The sequence below is a fragment of the Salminus brasiliensis genome, chromosome 3 (genome assembly GCF_030463535.1).
Source record: "Salminus brasiliensis chromosome 3, fSalBra1.hap2, whole genome shotgun sequence".
Classification (NCBI taxonomy): Eukaryota; Metazoa; Chordata; class Actinopteri; order Characiformes; family Bryconidae; genus Salminus; species Salminus brasiliensis.
This window is the reverse complement of record NC_132880.1, coordinates 9,346,724-9,373,294: the sequence shown is the minus strand read 5'-3', so window position 1 is coordinate 9,373,294 and position 26,571 is coordinate 9,346,724. Positions and strand designations below refer to the sequence as shown.

Here is a 26,571-nt window from a genome sequence, read left to right as displayed (position 1 = left end):
GTGCCCTGTCAAGCCATTCATGTATACTAGCAAAAAATGACATCATATACAGTAGGGGTGTAAGAAAATATTGAGTATTATGATATCATGTTTTACAATAATGCATTGATCCTCAAAAATACAGTATTGATTTTGAATTATTAGTTTATATGTAAAGATTGCTGGCAGACAGTGGTTCATTTGGTGTTGTGCTTAAACCCCGACCACTAGATAGTACTGTTGTCTTCAGATCCCACTGTTCGGATTGGATAAAAAGTCAACTTTACTTTTATAGTATATTGATTCATAGCCCCTGTGTCATGCTACGTATTGCCAGATTCTTGCCAAAATATACAGCTCTAATTATACAGTAAATTACACACAAGAGTCTCTTATAGTGACACCCTGGCTGAAAAGTATGTCCTGATCAGATCCAGTGGATCAGGATTGGGGCTGATCCAGGCATATCCTTATGGATTGCGTGTTGTCTGTTTTAAGCCTTATCCAGCGCTGATCCTTTGTTTTTACCGCTGTGCCACTGTGTTCTACTACAGCATCCTTTGCCGCCTTCTAGCCATTATGAACAGTTGAACACAAAAGATTACAGTGTTTGTAGACCACCATATAGGCTTACTTATATCCACCGCCTTCTAAAAGGTGCTAAATTTAACACATCCACCCAGACGTCTTCCGGTGAAATGAACGTGTCTGGTGCTTGTTAGGCTCTTAGGTAGGTTAGCGTTTAGGCTAACGTCTTACCTGATAGCCACACAAGCTGCCAGGATGAAGTGACCAGGTGTGTAAACGAGGTCATTGTATTGTCAGTCAGCTAGTGTATTAAGATTTAGTATGATGTATAAACATCATCATCATCATCATCCTGTACATGTTACACTAATATACATATGGTTTAGCTTCCCATTAAATGGGCAATGTGCTTTGGCCGGGGAGGGCAGCATTTGCTCCCATTTCCCCCAGTTTTTCTCTAATTTGTCTTTCCACATAACAAGCACGCCAATATCTTTCGATCAGATGATAATAAACACATTTCCTTGCTTGTTTCAAGAAGAGACAATTATGGAGGATATGTCATGTTGAACCTGTGTTGGGTTTGTCCATTACATTAATCTGATCCTTCATTCAGTGCATTCTGAATGCTTTACAGAAGTGCGATAAGAAAACTGTGTGTGTGTGTGTGTGTGTGTGTGTGTGTGGGAGTGTACAAGAGTTTCTAATACTATCTCCCTCTGTCTGATGAGCAAAAATCCCTCTTCATTTGCATTGTTTGACATGAGGCCTCTTTGTTTGATATAGGACTGGAAGCCTGATTTGAATTGGTAAAGTGGAACAGAAACATATGGGCTAGCATAAGCGCATGCATATGCATCTGCGACGGGGTGGAAAGGACGTTCCGTCTCCAGCTAAGCCTGAGCCCGGCTCTAAAGACGATGCAGTCTGCTAGCTTTGTGACTCCAAAATCCTTTTTGACATTGGAATCTTTCTGGCATGTGCCCTTTCTCTCCCTCTCTCTCTCTCTCTCTCTCTCTCTCTCTCTGTCTCTCTGTCTCTCACTCTCCATATTCAGTTTAATGTTCTTCTCATAGGAGAAAAGAAAAATCAGATAACAGCAAAAGAAATAAGAAGAAGAAAGTGCAGTGCTTATCCTTGATGCATCAAGACAGTATTTTCCCTTTCATTCCAGTTTTCTAGGACAGATAAGTCACTGCAGATGTAATGTTTAGACATTGAAATGGGGTGTTTTTTGATGGAGTCTGCCTTTTAGGATTTGACATTGTGCTTAGCACTTGTTTGAAGCTAACAGAGAGCATATGCAGTGCTTCTGATGAATGTGTTAGTCATAGAAAATTGCAGTGTGATAATTAGAAGGAAAAGGGCCTGTTCTGAAGTCACAGCTTATTGTTTGATTTAAGTGGAGATTAATATGACATATTTCTAGATTCATCAAAAGTGTGTATTGAGTGAGGCAGCAAGCGTTTGGGATGCTGATGTGATGTGATGGTGAGCCGTCTTCCCTGATTTTTTTCCAAAACTCTGTGTTTGGGCGTCACCAGCACAACTGAGGGATTAGAAATGTAGCGGGAATCGAATGTGCCGATAAGGGAATTACTGATACCCAGGGTTTTTTTAGCACCAAATCCAATGGAATGGAAAATTAGCACTTGCACAAATATCCTGAAATCATTTTGTTATAATATAAACCTCTGTTTGTGAAAAATGACAATAAACGTTACTAGAATTTTATAGCCCAACACCAAGACAACCATATTCACTATGGAACACACAAGTGTTCAAATACACAGTGATTGTGAGCACAGAGTAGCGAGGATAAAGTGCCTTGCTCAAGAGCCCAACAGTGGCAGCTTGCTGAGCCCGGGTATCAAACTCACAACCCTGTCATCAATAGCCCGGTGCTCTAACCGCTGAGCCACCACTAGCCAGCCATTAGTCCAATGTGATTTACTTTTTTGCACTTATTTTGTGCTGTAAGAGAATACAACAAAAATAAGTATGTTTTTAGTAGGATGGACAATACACAGATATACTCATTATTGTCATAGACTGTCACAGTATACATTTTCTATATCATTAATATTTTCAGTACTACAGGAACACTGATGAGCTGCATGGATTGTGAAATGATTTTAGATCAATATTTAGACCGATTACACAGAGACTATAAACAACTACCATCCTATAGTAACTGCATGAACTGTACAGTAACAAGTATCTGATTGGATATGAGCATTGTATTCCATTATATTCCACTGTTATGTTCCGTGTTCCATGAAGTCATGTCTTTGGGTCTTAGCTCCACTTTAGAGGGTGGGAGTTGGCCTTCTAGCTCAAAGCAGAGTCCATCTGAACTCAAAGTGCCCTCTTACAGTCTACCCCCCCTATCATCATATCCTGATGCCATGATTCTAACATCAGTATTATTTGATTAAAAAAAGCAGAAGTTTCAGAAGTGTTTATTGGGGGGATTTTTGGACACCACTTTACTAGTTATATACTTCCGATGTCAGTATGCATGTAAATCCTGGTAACATGCCCTGCAGCTCTTTAGCTGGATGAAACACACTAATACAGAATTATTGGCCAGTTGGAGGGAGGGGAAACAATGTCCATTAATAAAGAAATTAGTCTTTTCTAATCTGAATTATGATAGTGCCCCCTAATGTACAACCTACGCATCATTTGCTTTGTTTCTGATTTGTTTCCTGACAGCATAGGGTCTCTCTTACTGTGAAGTGAGGTCACACCTGTGAGCTCTCTTTTCATCCTTTAAAATCCCACAGTGGTGCTCCATGAAGCACTCCAGATGGAAGCTGTAAGCACACTACCATCACAGCAGAAAGAGGAAGTTCACCATTTCTCTTTTTCCCTCTTGTATTATAGTTTGTACAGTCATGTAAAGTTAGGACACCCTATGCAAATTCTTTGTCTTTTTTTTTTTTTTTTACATATTTAAACATATGGACTCTTTATTTAAACAGTGTTGGGAGATGGAGGTAATTTAACTAAACACATAAAACATGAGAAATGTCTATATTTGTAATTTAAAAAAATGTAATTAATAAAAAATACTATTGTAATACTACTATTCTTGTGAGGAAAAACATTAGGACGTCCTCACATATATTATTTCCTCAAATTGTCCAAATGAATATCCAATGTCCATATTAATTATATTAAATATATATATATATATATATATATATATATATATATATATATATATATATACAGTGAGTCCAAGAAGTATTTGATCCCTTGCTGATTTTCTTTGTTTGCCCACTAATAAAGACACTATCCTTCTGCACTTTTAATGGTAGATATATTCTAACATGGAGAGACAGAATATCAAGACAAAAATCCAGAATATAATTTTAAAGAATATATTTTAATTAATTTGTATTTCAATGAGGAAAATAAGTATTTGATCCCTCTTGCCAAACACACTCAATACTTAGTGGCAAAGCCTTTGTTTGCAAGCACAGCGGTGAGACGTTTGTTGTAGTTAACCACAAGTTTAGCACACACACCAGGGGGAATTTTGGCCCTCTCTTCTTTGCAGATCCTCTCTAAATCATGAAGGTTGGTGGGCTGTCGCTTGGCAACTCTGACCTTCAGCTCCCTCCATAGATTTTCGATCGGATTGAGGTCTGGCGACTGGCTGGGCCACTCCATGACCTTAATGTGATTTTTCTTGAGCCTTTGCTGTATGTTTAGGGTCGTTATCATGTTGGAAGACCCAACCACGGCCCATTTTCAGATCCCTGGCAGAGGGGAGGAGGTTGTCCCTCAGGATTGTGCGGTACATGGCTCCATCCATCTTCCCAGTGATGCGGTGAAGTAGCCCTGTACCCTTGGCAGAGAAACACCCCCAAAACATTATGCTTCCACCTCCATGCTTGACGGTGGGCACAGTGTTCTTGGGGTCATAGGCAGCATTTTTCTTCCTCCACACATGGCGGGTGGAGTTGAGGCCAAAAAGTTCAATTTTGGTCTCGTCTGACCACAAAACCTTCTCCCAATAACTTGGTTCATCTTTCAAATGATCATTGGCATACTTGAGGCGCGCCTCCACATGTGCTCTCTTCAGCAGGGGTACCTTTCGGGCACTGCAGGATGTGAATCCATTGTTGCGCAAAGTGTTGCCAATTGTTTCCTTGCAAACTGTGGTCCCAGCTGCCTTCAGGTCATTTGCTAACTCCTGCCGAGTGGTTGCAGGACGATTTCTGACTGTTCTCAGCATCATTGCCACCCCACGAGGCGAAATCTTTTTTGGAGCACCGGGCCGAGGTCTGTTGATTGTCATGTTATACTCTTTAAACTTTCTGATAATTGCACCAATAGTTGTTACTTTCACATCCAACACCTTACTAATCTTTTTGTAGCCCATTCCAGCTTTGTGAAGGTCAACAATTCTGACTCTGAGGTCCTGTGACAGCTCTTTGGTTTTACCCATGTTGGAGACTTGAAATCTGTGTGATCTGTCTGATTCTGTGGACAGGTGTTTTTCACACAAGTGATTAGTGAGAACAGGTGGCTTCAGGTCAGGTAACAAGTTGATTGGGAGTGTCTAACTGGTCTGTAAAAGCCAGAACTGCTAATGAATACTAAGGGATCAAATACTTATTTCACTCCATGAAATACAAATCAATTAATATATATTCCTTAGATTTATTTTCTGGATTTTCTTTTTAATATTCTGTCTCTCCATGTAAGAATACATCTACCATTAAAAGTATAGAATGATCATGTCTTTATTAGTGGGCCAACGAAGAAAATCAGCAAGGGATCAAATACTTCTTGGACTCACTGTATATATATATATATATATATATATATATATATATATATAAAGACCAAGGTTGCCCTGGGTTGTCCTAATTCCAACACTTGACTGCAGGTCTGTGTTTTTGAGTAATGTTGTGGGCAAGCAAAAACCTTGTAGCACCGCTTTTCAGTGTTTTTTTCACTTTGACATACTTTGAAACAAGAAGTTGTTCTTTATATTGAGGTCAAATTTCATAAAGAATGGACCAATAGAAATGCTACACAATTACTTGGAGTAAAATAGTTTAACATTGACTTCCATAAAATGAATATGTGGGAAACAAATTTGGAAGCAAGAACTCTGTCAGGACCAGTCTGGCAACCCTAATGTCTGTTTTAGTTTTTAGTTAATAATGTCCATGACTTCCATCTGCTGGGTGGCTGAGGTTTCTAGCAGTCCGCTAGAATGTATGCGCTGGCTGCTTGAACAGGACACACAGGCAGTGCTTCTACACCACCTCATGGGCTCATAAGTTTCTCCAAGGTGGTTTTTAATGCCTTTATTTACTCTCTGCTGTCTGCCTGTAGTGCTATAGGAATGAAGAACAGCCTGTGCTGCTGAGTAAGGGGCGGGTGCGGGGGGACTGAAGGTCCCCAGAAAGTAAGAAAATAAAACTAGTGATGCTGTATTACGGCTGGTGTAGGTGGATGCTTAAAAAGAAGATTCCTAATGAATAAAAAAAAAATCTTAGAAAATTCATGTTTATTCTGTATAGCACACAGCAGTTTTAGTATGAGGTCCCAAATCACCCGACTCAACTCCTGACACCAGTCTACGTGTTGCTGTTATGGTTACCTTTATTTTCCTCTTCCCCCTACATGTGTAGGCTTATTATGGAGAAATAACAATTATGCGTATCTATGGCAGCTGCGATAGTTGCGGTTTCTTTCGGTACTGTGTAAAGCTGTCATGTCTTTAGAGTTATCGGTGGTAATGGCTGTTTAAATTGTTCTACTCATATTACAGTTACTGACTGTACCTCTTAGAGAACAGTATTAATTGTGTGCAACACAACAGTCATAATTAAACAGTCAAAACATGCTAGTGGTAGTGTAATGGCGTAGTCATAATTGAGAGAGAAAGACACTAATTCTGCTCTACCAAAAATTCCTGTTGGAGAACTACTGTTTATGAACCTTAGATCTAAAGCTCAAGTGCAGTTGGGTTATGCATCAAGACAGTGATCAAAACCACAAGAGCTTATCCACCCTTGAATCGCTCAAGTAAAACAAAACTAGGGTTTTAAAATTAGAACAGTCCAATCAAATCCTGTCCTGAACTGCAATCTATTATGATGATGTTGGAACTTAAGTGGATGGTTCACAATAGCCCTCCAATGTTGTCATCAGTGGTCATAAATTAAATTATCACTTAATTAGAACCATTAAGTATGACCCTGTTCATGACGTTCAAACGCAAAGGCTTCTACATTGAATCGAGTAATCGTTTACACAAGGTATGTCTTCTTTATTTTTTTTCCGTTGTGTCATCTAGAAAACTTCACCAAACTTCACCAGAACGTCTCCAGCTGCCACGGATAAACAGGGAGAGAAAGTAAGAAAATTAAAGGAAGGGTAAGGAGAGGGAGCGAGTGGTAGGACGCTGTGTAGCGTTAGCCTTGCTGCCTGTGTTGTGCCTGTCATAATAATCTCTGGGCGCTGCGAGAGCAGGACACAAGGCCTGCTAACGCACAGCCCGCTAATGTGATTTGTCAACGCTTGACAACATGAAAGCAGTGCAGCTTTCGCGCGAGAGGAGCCAAATGGAGCGGGTCATCTCCGCTCCGCTCATGAAAAGATCCCACGTTCGGGACGCAAAAATGGATTTGATTGTATAACCACTGCCTGTATTCTCTCTCTCTCTCTCTCTCTTTAGTGCCGTCCTCCCCTCCCTTTGAAACGTCCCCTCGCTCGGAATGTTGCTGCTTCTAGCCATTATTTTTTGCATCGGGAATTTTCAGACTTTCGCGAGTAGTGAGATGCTATCAGCCGGGGTTATGTAATTATTATATTTAGAACACGGCTCGGAAAGCCGCCAGGGTCAAAGCACAGCAGATGAATGGTGTCAAATCAGAGTCAAGGAGTGTCAGGGTATGACAGGAGAGAAGATCAGATGCATCTTCTTGCTGGTGCATGGAATTGTGGTCTGTTTTCGGTCGTTGAGGTCATGCGCTTTAATTGTAATGATACTGATCTGATTATTATTACATAGTGGCTGATGATGACATGGTCCGTAAACTTAAGAGGATCAGTTACGTCTTAGAGGCAGTGTGTGTGTGTGGCAGCAGACCTTGCCTTGAGTGCAGAATGCCAGCACTGCCCCCCCTCCCAGTGAAGGCCTTTCCCAACAGGCCTGTTTTAATTGCATCAAACTTTTAAAGGCAGTGTCAAGCACCCACAGGGCCGTGGTGGGTAGTGGTGTTGGGTTGCGCTGTTGTTTCTGAACAATAGGCCTGGATAGTTCCCTGTGAAACAGCAAGGCCCTTTGGTCCCAGCTGCTGGCATAATCATGGCTGAAGGTTTTGGATGTGCTTTGGACTATCGTTACAGAAGGTATACAAAAGGCTGTCGCTGATCTGCTGGACAGGTTTAGGGCTGGGCTTATATGCCTTAACATCGAAACACTCCATGGCTTATTACACACTGAGGTGTATTGTTCAGTAACTACAGGGAATTCTGTACAAACTGGTGGGGATATTCTTTGGTAATAACCAAGTGTAATAACATTTTCGATCTTTGATTTAAAATTACATGGGGTACGTAGCATTACTTAGCGTTTTGATGCTATATACATTCTGTATAATTTGTTATTAAAGGTGTCATAAAATTTATAAAATGCCTATTTACAACCCTGTTATACCCGTTGCTGTCCTGTCGTTGTGTCCTCTCTATGTGGTGTGCTGTTAGCAAGCTTAAGAGATTGTAGCTGGGTTAGCTTTTAGCCTTGCCTCCACTCACTCCCACCCCACTCGAAATACAGTAAGACGGTACTTTCCTTTCTGATGTGTTTTCAGCTCCCATTTGATTGTCAGCTGAGGCAGCGCTCGAAAGAGATGGAAGCCCTATTTAGCAGCCCCCCTAGTGCCCAAAACACATGTAATATATGACTTGCATTTTCCTGTTCAAAATGACAACAAAAAAAAATCTATGAATTGTCATTTTTGGTATATTACATATGAAGTAAATGCAGCAATATCAGTGAGACCTTGTGTCATTAATAAAGAGAAGTAGATTAGTCAGCAAAAATGGAAGGTGGCACGTATGAGTCACAAGGGAAGTGAGAACACGCACATGGAGAGGTGGGGAGCCACTGCAGTGCCTGGAGTGCAGTTAGTGGTTAGGTGTCTTGGGGTTCAAACCAGCGACCTTCTAACTTTTACACCACTGCAGCAAGGTAGGCTTATATAAGCACCACCTTCAACAACTGTCTGAAAACATCTGATATATGATGATACTGGCAGACCGCTTTAAACACTAAAAAATAATGCTAGATAAAGCTAACTTATGGAATACTTAGGTAAGGTCAATTTAAGGATAGGCCCTTCGGGAAAGGCCAGTGTACCTGTACCTATTGTAAAAATAGTGGGCTCCTGTTCCTTTTTCAGTTGATCCAACCCTGTTTGTGTCCTTCATCTGTGGACTAAGAGAAAAGTGCCAGGGTTCTCTCAGCTGGGCCATCTGTGCTCCTCACTAAACCAGGTTGAAAGATAAGCGCCCTTCAGATAGCAGACAGAGCGAGAGAGAGAAAAAAAGGCCACAGAGAGGGGAAGAGAGAGAGATGGAACAGAAGAAGAGGGTAATCGAGGGTCTCTTGTCCGTCTTGTCGGGCATTGAAAAGGGGTCTGTTCGGCTGTGGCTGTCCGGGTCTTTCTCCGTGCCCCGCTGTTACCTTCTGGGGTTTCACGTTCATGGGGAGGGACAAAGGGCGGCTTTGTGCACCCGGGACTCCCTTTTGCTCGGGCTGTTATTTACCCCCAGCTTTTCAGCGGCACCCGGCCCCAGCCCTCACCTCTGCCGTGTTCTACAGAGAAACACACAAAGGCGGACCGCAACATTCTTCCCCCCGATCCATTCCGCTCGGCTAGCTGTAACCTGATTCAACCCACCCCCACCCCTCTCCCGCTGTCTGTCCCTTCACCTCCCTCCAGAACTACAGGTGTAAGTAATATCTGGGCTGTATCTCTCTCTCTCTCTCTCTCGTACTGTTTCTCTTGCTCTCTCTCTCCTGGGTCTCCGGTGTCTTCTCCACTTTCGGTGGCAGCGATAAGATGTCTGCGCGATTAAGAGTGAAAAGTTATCCTGCCCCGGGCCCGTACTGAATGCTCAGGCAACACAAAAGTGGCACCGGTGCAGACGGGACAGGGGCGGGGAGGTGAGCAAGGGAGGAGGGGGTGGGAGGACGGGGGGTAAATAATTGATGGGCAGCACTTTCGTTTTTTAATCTGTAAATGAGAAGCCTGGTGATGCTTTAGCCTGCTGTGTCACCCTATACCGCCACCATTAAGATAACAAGATGGAAGATAATGATCCTAGTTAAGATGCAGTTTACATGGGAGTCGGTGGGAGATGGAGAGAGACGAGAGAAGGGGTGGGGGGGTTGATTGGTCTTGGCAAGAACCTTGGAAGAAGGCTCTTTGCTAAGCCAAGAGGAACCTGATGAGGTGGATCTGTGCTTATATCCATAGAACTACAGCGAGCTGGACTCCCATCAAAGAAGCGGCACACACACACAAAGAAGAGCGAGCACTATCTTGTCCATTAATCTGCTCCGTTTACATGCCACCTGGTGCAAGTCGTCCGAGAACAAAATTGGCCATGGCCGACTGCGCCGAGACTTATCAAAGCATCAGCACCTCCGGGTCACTTTAATCACAGATAACCCCTCAATCGGAGAGGGATAGAAAGGAAGAGGGACGAAGAACAGGAGACAGAGGCTGTTGGAAAGGAAACAGCAGCCGGAGTGAAAAATGGAGTGAAGATGAAGAGAAGCAGTGAGTGCTAGTGATTCTCGTAAAGGCCAGAATAGTGTTGGAGAAGGCCAGAGACCGCTATGTCTGAAGAATGGCCTCATATGTACATGGGTGATGCTGAATACACCCACTGGGCATGCTGGCCCTTGAACAGTCAGAGGCAAACAGTTGACAGCTGAGTGGTATAGTGGTCTCGGTAGAGTTCGGTATGCTATGCTTTAAGGCAGTGGTTCTCAAAAGAGTCCATGATGTACAGCCAAAGGGTCTGACATTTCTTTTCTAAGCTTTGAAGTGAGCGAGAAGAAATATGAAATGAGATATGTCACAATGTTCCCCAACACGTTCCTTAGTAACTCAGTAAATCGACTGTACTCTTCAGATGGTTTCTTTATGAAATCAAAAGTGTTCTTTCCTTTTTTTATTTTGTTTGTCAAATTTTTCTTTTGGTTTTGGCAATTAACCCACCCGTTTGTAACTCCCTCTAGCACTAGCTATGCTCCAGACACTAGGGATGCCTTCTTTTATACATGCTGAGTTCTGGGTCCCCAGCTCCAGCATACCAGCTAAGAGACACCTGTGCTGGTCAACATCGCTTCCAAGAGCGACAAGGGGAGCGAATGTCATCTACCCACCCGGAAAGAGCTTGGCCAATTGTGCTCTCTCTGACTCCAGCTGCTGATGGCACAGCGGCATAGCTCAACAATTAAAATTCGCGACCCCCAGGCTATGGTGGCAGCGCATTAAACCCCTGAACAACTTGGATGCCCAAAAGTGGTCCTTTCTATGGCATTACTCAAAGAACCATTTATAACAACTTTGTGAATTTAGAGTACAGAGATAACGAATGACACTAATAGTAGCTAAAAGCTAAAAGCCACACATCACTAGAAAAGAGCCCATGCTCCCTTAAAGTAAATATGATGGTACATATTTGCATAAACATTTAACTGGAATTGTTGTTATAAAATAACAATATCTGTGGGGGGTCCATGGAATTTCTTCCAAACAGTATGAGAAACCCCGCAACTCAATATACTCTACAATTAAAGACTCTAAAGATAGTCTAAATGAACCCACTAGTACCTGGATTTGAACCTGACTACATTAAAAAGTGTATCTAGTTACTCTATGCTTTTGTTGCTGCCTTAAACACTTTTTCATGTCATAGTATGTTTCTGTACACTGGCAGTTGTCAGCGAAGGGTCCTGAATGAATCTGAAACCAGGTGTAAAAAAACAGACAGCATTAGTTACATACATTTTTATGTAATGTCATTAAACGGGTTCCCTTATTCCTACAGTGTGCCATGTTAGCTAACCTTATCAAGTCATAAGTCATGTTTCCATCCACTACTGTTCATCAAAACAAGCAAAATGGACAAATGTAACCATTTTCAATCTTTTTTTATGGCTGGTTTGTTGTTTGTTGCAGTTCAGAGAGGCCGGGCAGACGAGCAGTGGCCCACCTAATGAGGGCTAAAATCTCTGTGCCCTGCAAACAACATCCACCATAGATCTGGGAGCACAAATGCACCAGGCAATTCTAGGAGAGTGGTTCACTTTTTGTCAGATGAGCTTTGGATTCTGCATTTTAGAATGTCGAAAGCAACCTTTGAACAGCTATCAAAGCATCCATCAGGCCAGGTGTTTCTCAAGTCACCGGCCACTCAAGACAACTGACAAACGAATCATGTGACTTGTGGCTTGATTCGTCATTGCTTATTCTAGAAAAACCCTTTTCCATAATTTTTCCCGCATTTTGACTTTAGCTGTTTGTTTTTTTTTACATTTTGGACATTTTCAAAATTCACTAAAAAGTTGAGGGATCCCTCAAACTCCACGGAAGACAAGTGTCCAGCCTTTTTTCTGTCCTGGCACCAAAGTGGTGGAACAAACTTCCCCTGGGTGACCGAACAGCAGAGTCGCTTACTGTCTTCAAACGCAGATTGAAGACCCTCCTCTTCCAAGAATACTTGGGCGAATAGCAGAGTGGTCACCTTACTGACTTGTGTCTAGTAGAGTCTAAAACTTAGAGGCATCTTTAAATTATTAGTCTATTTAAACTAGCTGAGGTTTTTCTTGGGTAAATAGCAAAGCACTTTTGTAAGTCGCTCTGGATAAGAGCATCTGCGAAATGCCTTAAATGTAAATGTGAATTTAAGTCACTCTTTGAGCCACCCTTCAAGGACACGCTTTACACATGCATTTCTGGGCAACCTGAGACATACAGAGCCATCACTGAAAGTAATAGAAGCATGTGGTCTGAGGCGGTAGAGATATATTACAGGATTCTATATTAAAATGACTCAGGAACATGAAAGTTTTGGCCACTTCACCGAAGTTAGGTGTTAGCACTTAGCAGCGTGCCGAGCCTGGAGTAGCAACAATAGAGATGCTATTGAATCTGTTACAGGTCAGTGGAGCATCACAATGAATTTAAGGTAAAAATGCTACATAATGTTGCTTTAATGCTGCTTTTATGTTAGGAATGTGACTCAGAAGGCAGAGATAGCTCAGCCAGCTATTTGCTAACTGGTTTGCTAACCAAGTGTCTATCTCAAACCACTGTTCTAATACATGTGCTAATAATGACCGCTCCATTCAGCACTTTGGTTCAACTTGGCCTTGGGTATCATGGGTATACATGCCCAGTAGTATAGCTGCATTAACTACCTCCTACTCCCATGTCTGCACTCATCCACACATCCACATAAATGCTCACACACTGCATTTCAAGGCCACCTCAACGAGCCGTTAGCCAGCCCCTGACTGCTTGACCTGTGTGGTCACTGGGATGCAGAGGCTTATGGCCACGCCAGCCTTGGGACCAGCAACCCAAGCTGAACACAATAAGCAAATGCCACACGAAACTACGTCTCATCTCCATCCATCAGAGAGCCAGAGAATGACGCAGAGGAAATGCGGCGAGCTGAGATCACCGTGAATAAAGACATCTATTAGCAGAATGAAGAATCTATCACCGAGCGAGGTGACCTCAGTAGTGCAGTCACGTGGCGTCCATCAAGGAAGGCCATTGGCTGGCGGCGCAGGAGTGAGCGATGCGAGAGGCGGTAGGAGATGGGCTCCGGAGCTGGCCGTTTCTGCCCTCCGCTCTAATACGTTACCCATCATACATTCCGCTCGGCCTCTAATGAAAGAGCAAGGCCCCATCAGTCACCGAGCGCGAGGCAAATGGAAATTCAGCCGTCCTCAGGAGAGACACACACACACACACACAATCCGCGAGCATGTGCACACACCCGTACATGACTGATCGTCGCCGCCGCCGCCCGCAGACCAACAACATATTAATATTCACTAAAAAACCTTTAAGGATTTTTTTTTTATTCTTTTTCAAGGAAACTGACTGTCATTTCTGCATTTTGGCATCAGCGAGACGGATCGAGCTCCCCGACCAGTGAAACGCGTCATTCCTCTCAGGAAATGGCAGAATCTTGTTTATTTAGTTTCTGTCATTATTTAGAATGCAAATGTGTAATCCATTATCCCACCGCATTAGCCTGAGTCTATATTTAGAGCAGTTCCTTCATAATGTAACAGCATTTCTTGCTAAGGAATAGGATTTCGTTTTTCTGTCTTCGTGCCGGATCTCTTACGCTCACTAAACACCATCCGAAAGACACAGTAAATAAAATCATGAGCGCAGATGGCCAAGGTAAATGTGTAGCCTTCCTCAGAGAATAACTCTCCATTAGCTCCATCAGCAGAGGGGCCGTTTGTCTGGCAGTGGAAATTCCCATAAAGTGGGGGGTTGTTTCATCTGGCTGCTTAATTACTAAGATATCCTTGACACATTTACAAGACAAAGGGCTCTACCAAAGTAGATGACCAATTACTGATCACAGATTAAATAGATATAGGGTAGCATTTGAATATTCCGTTTTTGTGAGGGGTGTAATTATTTGCGAAATTCGATTACAGTAACAATAAAGCAGTGTCTTTTTTGATACAGTGTACAGAAAAATAAGTGCTTTAAAATGTGTCTTTAGTTAATGTTAATGTTTCCATTTTTAGTTTACTAGAGTCCTGTAGCACTTAATATTGTAGTCATTTCCAAAATATGTAATAACTAGGATTTGAATAGTACACTTAACTAACAATATAGGGTCTTGCCCGTCAATGTCATGCCAAATGACATTATTTGTTTTCAGATCATTTATAATTATGATTATGATCTCATTAAATGACGAATTGCATTAAATAATCAGGTTGATCATTTGTAATACCATATTACATTATTAGTTTTTTTTTTATATTCAGCTTGGTTATTTTAAAAACATTATTACATTATTGTAATAAAGTTGATTATTTGTGATACTTTATTAAATCATTGGGAATTGATTACATTTTCAGGTTGATCATTTGTAATACCTTGTTAACTTACTGGAAATCTAAAGCATTTTTAAGTTGCTCATTTCTCATACTTATTACATTTTTGTGTTCATCATTGGTAATACCTTATTATTATTATTATTATTATTATTATTACAATATTATAGTGCTACAAGCCTTCAGCATTGTAAAAGTACAATATTTGAAACAATATTTGTTTAGTGCATTAGTGTGATCTAGTGCTAATATTTAGCCCCACATGATACTAGCAAAAAGCTAAGATGTCTGAGATAATCTTAGTTTAACAGTTTTGCCATCAAGTCCAAATTGCAGTGATTTATGACAATATAAACTAACATGGCTAAATTTTCAATTCCACCTTAAATGGTGCTACAGTTATATTCTGAAGACGTAAGGATGGATTGGATTACTTTTTCGTGTTATTTTTATCTTCAAAACTTTGTTTTAGTAGCATTTTATATTAGTAGTGAATGCAATTTTGAAAGTCGTAAGGTTTCACCTCTTTATTATAACATTGATTATGTAGCAGTTCACCATGCCATGATTTGGCTCATAATGCGTGTGACGTGAACCACGTTTTCAATTTATTTAAAAAAAAATTTTTTTATATATATACATTTTTTACCTGATTTTTTTTGTTCCACTGAGAACACACACATGTATTTCCCACTGTTACAGTTCAGAAAAGATTCATGTTAACTGTTAAAAGACATTAATAAAAACTGTAATTATTTGTGATCTAAATGGATTCATAGCCCATAAATTGAGCACCGAAACGAACTGTGAAAGGGTTGAACCATTACACCCCTATGTCAGATGCAAGATGCAAAAAAAAAACACTAAAAACTAAAAAAACAACACAAAATCTATATAATACACTGGCTGCATGTACAGCCTGCTGATTCCCCACGCTGCTCTACAGATGATGTAGAGCCAAAGCCTCATAGCAGTCGCTCTCCAGTACTGAAGCTACAAGTGTGCTAAAATAACTCACTCTGGCAATTCCCAATGATTTAATACTATAGACTATAGATAGCCAGAACTCATAGAAAACATAGGTTTACCTTTTACATGTTTTGCCTTTAATTTGTATATGTCTCTATAAATATTCCTCCCTGCCTGTCTTTCTCCCAGGGTTTCTTTCGTAGAAGCATCCAGAAGAACATGATGTACACATGTCATAGGGACAAGAACTGCATCATCAACAAGGTGACAAGGAACCGCTGTCAATACTGTCGGCTACAGAAGTGCTTCGCTGTTGGAATGTCCAAAGAGTGTGAGTCCTAAATCCATGCTAACCTTCTAATCCTGATATACACCCATTACACACAAACACACACATGGGGGTGGCAGGTTACGTCTATTTCTGCTCTGTTGCCATTTTTCTGAAGAAATCCTTAAGATTAGGCGCTGTCACAAAAACACTCTGTGAATGCTTCCCTGACAGACCCGTCACATATGGGCACAGTGGTGGCAGCAGTAGTGGTGCAGTGCCTCACAGCTGTAGGGTCATGCTTTCAAATCCCTTTGTGGTAAAACCTAAGAATTAAGAGTAAAGGTCAGGTGTGAGTGTTGTGTTAGCCGCTGTGCTCCTTAGCTGCAGCCTTGAGTAAGCGAGTTATAATGCCAATGTGTTCTGACAGAAAGGCTCTCACTTAAAGCTTCGGAGAACCCTCTCTTAGGGAAATGTTAGAGGAAATGCCAGACAGCCTGGTGGCCTTTGTCTATAAAGTGGGTCGGGAGCTCTTCACCTATATGCAAGGACTTGTATCCTCATTGCAAGCCCTGTTTTACAAGCTTAACAAGTTAACTCAGCATCCTGCATGTTTTCATTTGATTATGGAATAATTATGACAGGCCTAGTCATTGCTGTGTGCACTGTTGGAAGAACTGACACCATCACCAATCACTAGCTTTGCAGTTGTGAAGATATGATTGGGGAAAACAGAGTGAAGGTGCGTACCTTTCAGATGTGGATGTAATTTTTGCATTTGGAGCTTTTTCATACTCCACTGACAACAGACTTCCTGGGCCTTTATGACTTTATGGTTTCTCCTAGATACACCAGCATGCCACTCGATTGCATGTTGCCCTTAATTTAATAAATGCATTTCCCGAGTTGCTTCGTCAAGCACTTCAAGCTAAATTGGAAAACCCCAATCGGCACTACCGTGGCACATCAGGACACCAGTGATTTGCGTCTTGCTCCTGTAGTACCTGGAGTTGCTCTTGAAATAAGGGACTTCAGCTGTTGAATGCGTCATTGACCTGACTGTGTTGCAGCATTTGTGCCATCCCCGTTGCTACGGATCTGAGCAGTTCGCATTTCACACGTTATTGGAGCCCTTGGATTGCATCAGCAGTTATGGCCCCAGTCCACTTCATGCTCCATTTGCCACGATTCTTTCTTGCCCCCCTTTTCAGGACAAAAGAGCAATCCAGACGGCGATTTCTTAATGTTCATCCCACTCTTCCCGCTCCTCCGCTCATAGATGGGCCGGCGGCTTAAAGTTGTCGCGCGGGCGGGGGGAAACGCTGGGTTTATGATACGTGTTGCACCTGGATCTGTGATGGATAGAACAGGATGGCTCTGTTGGAAATGGGATGGTGGACTGGTTCTGTTGGAGAAAACCAAACTAGTAGAGGAAAGAGCGAATGGAGTGATGGTAATAGAGCTCATCAGTGCTAAGTGTGATGGTAATGATACACATTCTGGCTACTGCGAGACAATTCCAGCCAAAACAGGACAGGTCCAGAATAGGGCTGGGATGATATGGCCAAAAATTTGATCACTATATATTTTTATATTTTTTTGGTCTGAATCATTTTGGGAAGATTTTAGGAAGCAAACGGGATCCAGAGACCAGTTCCTACACAGCAGAGCAGGCAGAGCATTCAATTACTCAACTAATTACCAAGTTAGCAGCTTGTATTTTTAAAACACATCATTCTTGCTATGTGCAAAGTTTAGCCATAACATTACAACCACCTTCCTATATTGTGAAGTTTTCCCTCGTGCCGCCAGAGCAGCTCTAATCAAGCAAGGCATGAACTCCACAAAAAAGGAAGGAGTCCTGTAGTATCTGACACCAAGAAAAGTCCTGGAAGTTGTGAGGCGGGGCCTCCATGCATCGCATTCATGAGCATTGGCCACCCATGAGCTGATCTAGAAGTAGTAATGGTGTCAAAAGCAATACTACCATTACGTAGTCATCTTGCATGCTTAAGGTGATAGTAACTTCAGACTCCTGCAGATGGAGCTGCACGAGGTTGATTGAGCTATAAATACCTGCGGGTGTGTGACAGGATTCATAGATTGAGTAGAGGTGATACAGTATAGTGAATATCTTGTTTTTTTTATTCCCAGCCATGAAACGCCGGCGATCCCTGTCGGTCAGTTTAGTCTTTCATCCACAATTCGGATGAGAATTTCCTGTAGACTGGGATTTTTGCCACTGCTGGTAGCCCCATATGACTGTATGCTTCCTTACACCTGCAGATTCACTACTACTTCCTTCACACTATGGCCTTTGGCATGCCCAAATGCAGTCGCTCCTTTTTTTTCATCATTAACATCTGCTTTGTGATCCATTTCCACACATCCAATGAGACATTAACTGTATTATATGACCTCTTCTTAATCTATGAATCCCGTCACACACCCTGCTAGTATTTAAAGCCTGATCAATAGTGTGCAACACCATCTGAAGAAGCCTGAAGTTACTACTATCTTAAACACGCAAGATAATGCTTATTTGGAAATATATTTTGTATCTGATCTAGAAAATGTTTTACTGGTTTTGGTAATTAGTGGTATCATACAGGCCTGTTCTGCAACCTCACAACCAAAAGCAAAGGGATTGTGGATGCGTATCATGTGTATAAGAAAAGCTAAAAAGAAAGGTCTGTGCTATGCCAGTGGGGCTCTTCGTTGCCAGTGTGACAGTTACCTCAGAAATTCAATCTTGGAGGACGGCGGTGAGGTACACCCCGAAACCTGGATTTCACCCCACAGTGAGTGACAGTTCAGTCACGGTGTCTGCAGCACTATTCAGCTCCACTCGGTGCAATAGAAAGCTAAAGTTAGTAATGTTATTAGGCTAAGCAGCCTTAAGGAAGATGTCAACGTCTGGCTGTCACCCGCTGAGCTTCTCCTCCCCCGGGCACTGCTGGGGAGAATCATTAGTAAACAAAGGCAGCTGCATCTCTCTCTCTCTCTCTCTCTTTCTCTCTCTCTCTCTCTTTTGCTCTCTCACTTTCTCAATTCAGTTCCATTCAGTACGCTTTATTGAAATGGCCATATTTAGTTTTTTAGTTACAATGTTGCCGAAGCAGCGCAGAAATAACAATAATGGACAGTGAGAACAACTCACATATCTCTGCGTTCTCTACTCCTCCTTTTCTGCCTCTCTCCCTGTTCTATCCCCCTTTCTCCCCCTTTCTGGTATCTGCTCTCCAACAGTCTCCTTCTTTCTTTCTCTCTCCCCAATATTGTTTTAGAAGTGAAGCACCTCTTGGACCTCTCCTTCTCTCTCCCTTTCTCGCTCACTCACTCACTTACATTTAGCAGGCTAAAGACTCTCCACTAGGGGTCCTCTTTATTGCTGTTGGTGCTTTGCGACAGTAACACTGTCATTGTCATCTTGCTCTCCTCATTCCTCTCTCTCATCCCTAATCCCTCTCTCACTTCTTCCAGTGCCCCCTTTTTCCATCCCACATTTTCTCTCTTTCTTTCATTTTTTTCACATCTCAGACCTCTTTCTGCCTCCCTACTTCTCTATCTATTCATCTCTCCTTCATTCTTCGCTTTTTCTCTTTCTCTGTTGCTGTTTTTTAGCTGATTGGCTGAGGTGGCTACTATTTTGAGATCACTTATTGCTACTTAACAACAACAGTAATAATAAATAAACTATAAAAGTTTATTATTGCTTTCATACAAGTAGCAGCTCAATGTGCTTTATAAACAGCCATTGCAATTCACTGGTAAAATTGATAATAAAAGAAAAAAATAATTAAAAAATAATGTGCATTAAGAATTAACAAATAAAAGCATTAATTACCGCACAGACTTTAATTAAAAAGCTACATTTAATTAAAAGCTACAAATGTATTTAGAGCCTGACTATCTAATAAGAGTTCCACTGTGTCGGTTCCTTGCGAAGGGCCCTTAGCGTTAAAAACAGTTACGTCCGAGCACTACAGTAATCAGTTCTGCTCGCAACAAATGCATAGAAGAGTTTCTGCTAATGATATTACCTAGAAATAGCATACACAGAGAAAAGCAAAGGCCCTAAAACTGAACCCTGTGGGATTTAATTGTTCATTAAATATTTAATACCAATATTGTCTCAGGCCCGTTAGATCTGAGAGAGAGAGAGACAAAGTGAAAGGGGGAAAGAGTGAGTGAGAGAGAGAGAGAGATTGCAGCTGGCTGTGCTTAGATCTCTGGAGGGTTTAGCCCCTGTCCGGCTGTGCCTCTTTCTCCAGCTTTTACCAATCCCCCCTGCAGCCCCAAATTTACCCCGTGCAAGACTGATGTACATGGCCCTCACACACTCTTCTCAGCTTGGCACTGCTCTGCTGCCAGCATGTGTGTGAGTGTGTGAGGAGAGCAGTAGAGAAATATCGTGTTTATTTACCGGTGCATCTGTCGTGTTGGTGTGATGCCGCAGGGCCGCGGGCCACACAGATGGCCAAGCCATGGACGCTGGGACAGGAACATGATTGACGTAAAGCGTTACAAAAACCACATCACTTTGTCTCAGTCTCTCTCTCTCTCATTCTTTTTCTCTCCCCCATCCCCCCCCCAACACAGACACATATATATAAGCAAAGAACGATCCTAAACCTACATCAGGAGGAAGCCATGTGGGGCAGCCATCAAATGCAGATTCAGAAACATTCACAACACACTGCCAGATACAGGGGGAAGCAGTGAATTCTGAGGGACTGATGAAAGCAGGCAAAAACCCTGTTTGGAATTTAATTGTCTCTGCAGTGTCATTTTACTGATAGAAAGGCTTGTGGAGGGATTTTAATCCAGTATGAATCTACAGTTAGATTTTAAGCGCAACAAATCTGGGTAAAAAATCTAAATTGGTTAATAGGGCTCATAATATGAACTTAGTCAAAGTGACACAAATCTGGTTTGAAAAGATTTGACGTCTCCACACAGCCCTGAAAAAAAGTCACTTCAGCCTGGTAAAGTGGGTGTAGCACAAATTATTTTAATCCAGTATGAATTTGCAGTGTATAATTTTTACAGTCTAGCTGTAATAATCATGGAGTGATTGTAATCCAGGATGAATTTGCAGGATGTGTAGTGTTTATATTCTAGCTGTAATAATCATAGTTATTTCAGTCTCAGTATAAGTCTACAGTATGTGTAGACACTGTTAAGGTGTACTTGGGCATCAGAATAACCAAAATTCAAGTGTTCAAGACATGTTTGCATTAGTTTATGATTTACTTTGCAAACATGCTGTATAAAACAACAGAACACCTTACGAAGTAAACATTGGCTAACAGAACAAGATATGATGATGTTATATAAATAGAATAAGACATTTTTAATTGTTCAGACTTTTAATATGTTCAGAAAACCTTCCCTAAACTCTGCAAATTCCTGTAGCAAACGTCAGTTGTGAGGCTAAGGCACGTTTATAAATGCTTATGTAGGTTCATGTCAGTTGCTGGTGCCGTGTCGCTTTATGACTGCTACCCTTCATAAAGCAAGCAGCTAAAAATGCAATTAGAAAATAAGAGAAAAAGGAGACAATATGTCAAGACAAGCTTTTTCTCTCACTGTCTCTCTCTCTTTCACTTTCTCGCTCTCTTGCTCCTCCTATCATGCGTTCACATTCAAGTGCACTCAAGCCCCACGTCTCTATCATTGTGTGTAGAGGTGCTTTGAAATGGAAATGAGAGCCCCCAAGCCCCCTCTTGTGTCCACCGATACCGCCCTTTATTTGTGTGTGTTAAGTAATGCTCAATAAAAGAGGCGATTAAGCTGACAATAGCAGTTAGATTGAGGAGAAAGAAAAGGCACATTAGGAGAACATTTCATCGGCAGGAAAGAGAGGGGTTCCCACAGGTACGGGGACCCGAACGAGATGGGATTCGTGGCTGGATTTATTCCCTCTTGCAATGAAGGGTATTAAAAAGACATTTATTTGCATGGCCCCTTGTCCCAGGCATCACATGATTTAAACCCCTGGCATTAATATAGCTGGAGTGGAGAGCTAGTTTAGTGGTCGGAGGGCAGAGCAGTCAGCATGCAGTGCTGAATTGTCATCGCTCCTAGCCTCCCTGTGTGATGTGAGACCTGAAAGTAGCCCATATAACCCTGGCCAGATACATAACCCTGGCCTTACAGACTGATACATGCTATGAATGGCAGCATTAGCTACGTGATGGATTCACATACAAGTGAAATCTGTATATCCAAATGTTTGTGAACACCCCTTCTAATGAAGGCATTCAGCTTCCTTAAGTTGCATTGCACCCATTGATGACGCAGACGTGCAAATGCACACAAACAGCTTGTCTGGTCCCTGTAGAGAAGTGCTGCCAATAGAATTGGACTCTGTGGAACAGATAAATATGAACCTATTCAGATTATTGGCACCATGCCTAATTCTAGGCGTGGGCCAGCATTGAGCCGTGGAACGGTGTTCTGTAGAATGATGGTGCTCCATCCAACTAGCTACCTTTTGGATGAGTTGGGGAGCTGGGGATGTGGTGGGGTGGTGATGTGGATCAAGCATTCTGACCTCACTAGCACTCTTCTGATATAATGCAATCAAATCCTCACAGCAATGCCTTTGTGTGAAATACATATATACATTATGCCTGCAAAACCTAGAGACCACGGACCCTGTACGCTGTACGCGTCCTCGTCTGCTCCTGCTCAGATCATGAAGGGGATTAGGAGAACCTCTCTCACTCTCATGGCGGCATTTAACACACTGACATCCCCCCCCCCACCTCTTTGACACTCGCTGCTGTAAACGTGTCAGCTTCAAGTGGCTGTTGAGTCACTCTGTTAGATCACTATCATGCTGTAATCTCTGAAGCGTGCTGCCCAATGGCTCAGCCACAAGACGAGCAAAGACTCTAAATCCATTCAACTGGGTTCACCCAGTGACTAGCAGACGTTATGACGGCCATTCATTAATGCATACGGCATGCTAACACAGATAAAGCTTTCTCGGTTAAGTACAGGCTATTAGTAAAGAGTATGTCCTACACTAGCCATAATTCAGCTTCCCTCATCACTCTCTGCCTCTCTCTCTCTTTCTCTCCTCCCCTTCTGTCCTTCTATCTCTATTTTTTGTACATATCTCTGTCATCTGTCATCTCTGACCGCTTTATTCTTCCCTCAATCCTTCCAGCTCTTCTCTTTCATATACCCTCTTTCTCTTGTTCTTTTTAGTTCCTCAATCCTTCCAATTCTTCTCTTTCATTCCCTCTTTCTCTTATGTGTAGGCCCTCAATCCTTCCAGCTCTTCTCTTTCATATACCCTCCTTCTCTTGTTCTTTTTAGTTCCTCAATCCTTCCAATTCTTATCTTTCATTCCCTCTTTCTCTTGTTATTTGTAGGCCCTCAATTCTTCCAACTCTTCTCTTTCATTTCCTCTTTCTCTTATTTGTAGGCCCTCCATCCTTCCAACTCTTCTTTCATTCCCTCTTTCTCTTATGTGTAGGCCCTCAATCCTTCCAGCTCTTCTCTTTCATTCCCTCTTTCTCTTGTTATTTGTAGGCCCTCAATCCTTCCAGCTCTTCTCTTTCATTCCCTCTTTCTCTTGTTATTTGTAGGCCCTTAATCCTTCCAACTTTTCTCTTTCATTTCCTCTTTCTCTTATTTGTAGGCCCTCCATCCTTCCAACTCTTCTTTCATTCCCTCTTTCTCTTGTTATTTCTCGGCCCTCAATCCTTCCAGCTCTTCTAATTTATTCCCTCTTTCTCTTGTTTTTTTAGGCCCTCAATCCTTCCAGCTCTACTTATTTATTCCCTTTTTCTCTTTTTTGTTCTTAGGCTTTCAATCCTTCCAGCTCTTCTCTCATATTCCCTTTTCTCTTGTGCTTTCTTAGAATTCTGCTTTTTGTCTTATTCCTTGTTTTTCTTTTCCTCAAGCCTTCCATCTCTTCTCCTGTATTCTCTCATTCTCTTGTTGTTTTTCTTAGGCTTTAGTTTTTGGTTCCGTTCTGAGGCATCAGAGTGTGTCGCAATCGCAAGGCAAGAGGTCTTTTCTAAAACGGCGTAAATAGAGCGAGGCTACCACTGATCTGTGACTCGTATGTGCTGACCCTGATCTAACCACCCGCTACAAGCACACACACACTCACAAAGCCCTCTTTGTCTGTGAAGGACACATGTCTTTTTTGGCTTGTTTTTGTGTTTATTAAATATTGAGATATTTTAAGGGCATTTGCAAAGGTTATGAGCCTAGAGAGCTTTGTTTATGTTTTGGACAGGGTTGTGGGCACCACTTCTAATGTATGCGTTCAGTTACATTAAGTTGCAACTGACAGCTTGTCTATTCCCTGTAGAGACGTATTGCCAATAGAATAGGACTCTCTGGATCAGATAAACATGAACCTATTGTCACCATGCCTAATGCCAGCTTTGAGCTGTGGAGCAGTGGAACTGTGTTCTATGGAATGATAGAGATCCATCCATCCTCACTAAGGCTCTTGTCTGCAATCAAATCCGCACAGGAATGCTCCAAAATCTAGTGGAAAGCCTTCTTAACTGAACAGTAGAGACAGTTACTCCAACAAAGGCAGGATAAACTCTAATACCCTTGTAAGAAACAGTGAATGAGCAGGTGTCTCAATACTTGTGTTCTTAAAATATATTTAAGAACCTAAATATTAAGATCTTAAAGTGTTTATTGTGCATTATTAGAAGTTCAAGTGATTGGCACATTCACATCTCCAATTATCTGTCTTGTCATAATATATAAAGCTTAATACATAGTGAATAAACCACTTAGGCTTTTTACAGCCACAGTTCCAAAAAAGGCACTGCTTGATTTTGTTGCTCAGTGGCCCAAAGCAGCTGTGATGGAAGAGTTTAATACTCTAATGCACATGCTCCAAAACTAGCATGCTTTGTTGATTGTAAAGATTAGTACAAACACATTTGGGGTAATAATGAACTTAATTGCAGATTTCTTTAATAGAAGGTTTGGAAATTTGAACAGGGTTTGAACAAACACTGAGGGTATAATAAAATTTGAATATGGCAAAGTGCAAAGAAGGAAAGCGGCTTCAAATTAAACTTTAAACATAACAAATTACAGACCATCAAATGAGAATTAAAGTAGAATAAAGCAAGAATGCTCTTATCCACTTTAATCCTCATTGACTTTTTTTTTTTTTATCATTTTTTGTTCTGCATTTAAAGAAAGTGTTTCAATGTTTTTACACTGTTGGGCTTTGCATCGTATGCATTTTCAGGGCACTGTGCAGATCATGAATATCCTAGGCCCTACCCTAGACCCTTATCAGCCGCCAGCTTTATTTATAGTCTTATGACCCCATAGCCACTCAAGTGTGCAGGGCAAATGTGGCCCAAATATGGAGGCGTCATTTGGCGGCGCAATCAACTAAATGATTGTACATTTGAGTAATGAATTAAGTCATACAATCGTTTGAGTTGTGACAGAACACGGTGATCATGATGACCGGCGCTATACATAGGCAGATAATCCTTTTTATTTCAGTAGAGGTTACTCACACTTAGTGCACATATAGGTCAAACGGCCATGTTTATGTCTATATGTCGTGGGGATGTGACTCCAAATCCACCTTGGCACCGGAGCACTTAACAATAACACAGATGATAATGGAACCCATCGAGCAGAACACAGAAAACGATATTAGTTCCATGATAATAGACAGGACTGGGCAGGACTTAGGAATTATTTTATCAGAGCTGATTGGATGTATGTGTCCGACATCACGGGATCAGAATGTTAGGTGGGAGGTGGGACCCCATAGTCAAGTCAGTGGGTGCTCCTTTCATCATGCATGTTAGGTAAGCCATAATATTAGCTGGCTGGTCATTTTCTGGACAAGATGCAGGACAAAAATTAAAAAAAAAAACATTGGAAAATTTGAAAAAAGGTTACACTAATGCATAACCCCTGTAGCTCTTTGCATCCTTAATGAGAGTTAGACAATTTATTATGTTTATATTTAATTTATATTCTGTATTGACAGATTAGCTGACAATCTAACTGTCAAATACAGACAATCACATGGCAAGAAAATATAAGAAATAGCTCCACTTTTACATTCCAACTCAAGTGTGGTATTGGTTAAATGTTTCAAATCTGCGAACAAATATGTAGAAATGGGCATATACACCATGGGTGGACTTGGAGGGTTAATATCTGCTAGATTTTTACCCAACCCACTTGTTAGAACTCGCCCCCATCACATATAATGCTTCCGACACTGGGTGGCACGGTGAGGACTGACACATGCCTCCTGTGACAAATGTACAACCAGCCACCACCTCTTCTCAGACTGCCACCACCTTCTTGGAAAGTGCTGGCCACCCAGCTCTGCATTGTTTAGCAGGCGCCAATGCCAGCCAACATCACATTAAAGTGATGTGGGGAAAGAGCGAGGGAAAGAGAGAGAGAGAGAGACTGCTGGCAGGCAGCACGACCCAGGATTTAAACCAGCAATCTCTGGATCATAGAGGCAGCGCCTTAGTCTACTGGACCATTTAGAGCCTAATATCTAATATCAGCAAATGTTTGAGTTTGCTTAATGTTTGGACAGTTTCAGCCTCGTAATGGATTGAATTATACTGTGTTAAGGAATTATCTGTTAGAATGCATTTTCGTCCAGGTCTAGGTTTAATCTAGGCTT

General features: G+C 41.7%; 1 protein-coding gene across 2 annotated transcripts in view; it reads left to right on the top strand.

The window, feature by feature from the left end:
* The window catches only part of LOC140551764 (retinoic acid receptor beta-like), a 208,853-nt gene that overhangs the window by 152,113 nt on the left and 30,169 nt on the right, over positions 1 to 26,571 (top strand). For both annotated transcript variants that reach the window (XM_072675391.1, XM_072675392.1), the window contains one exon: positions 15,818 to 15,959. In XM_072675391.1, the coding sequence (XP_072531492.1) occupies positions 15,818 to 15,959 (142 nt within the window). The remainder of the gene's footprint in view (positions 1 to 15,817; positions 15,960 to 26,571) is intronic.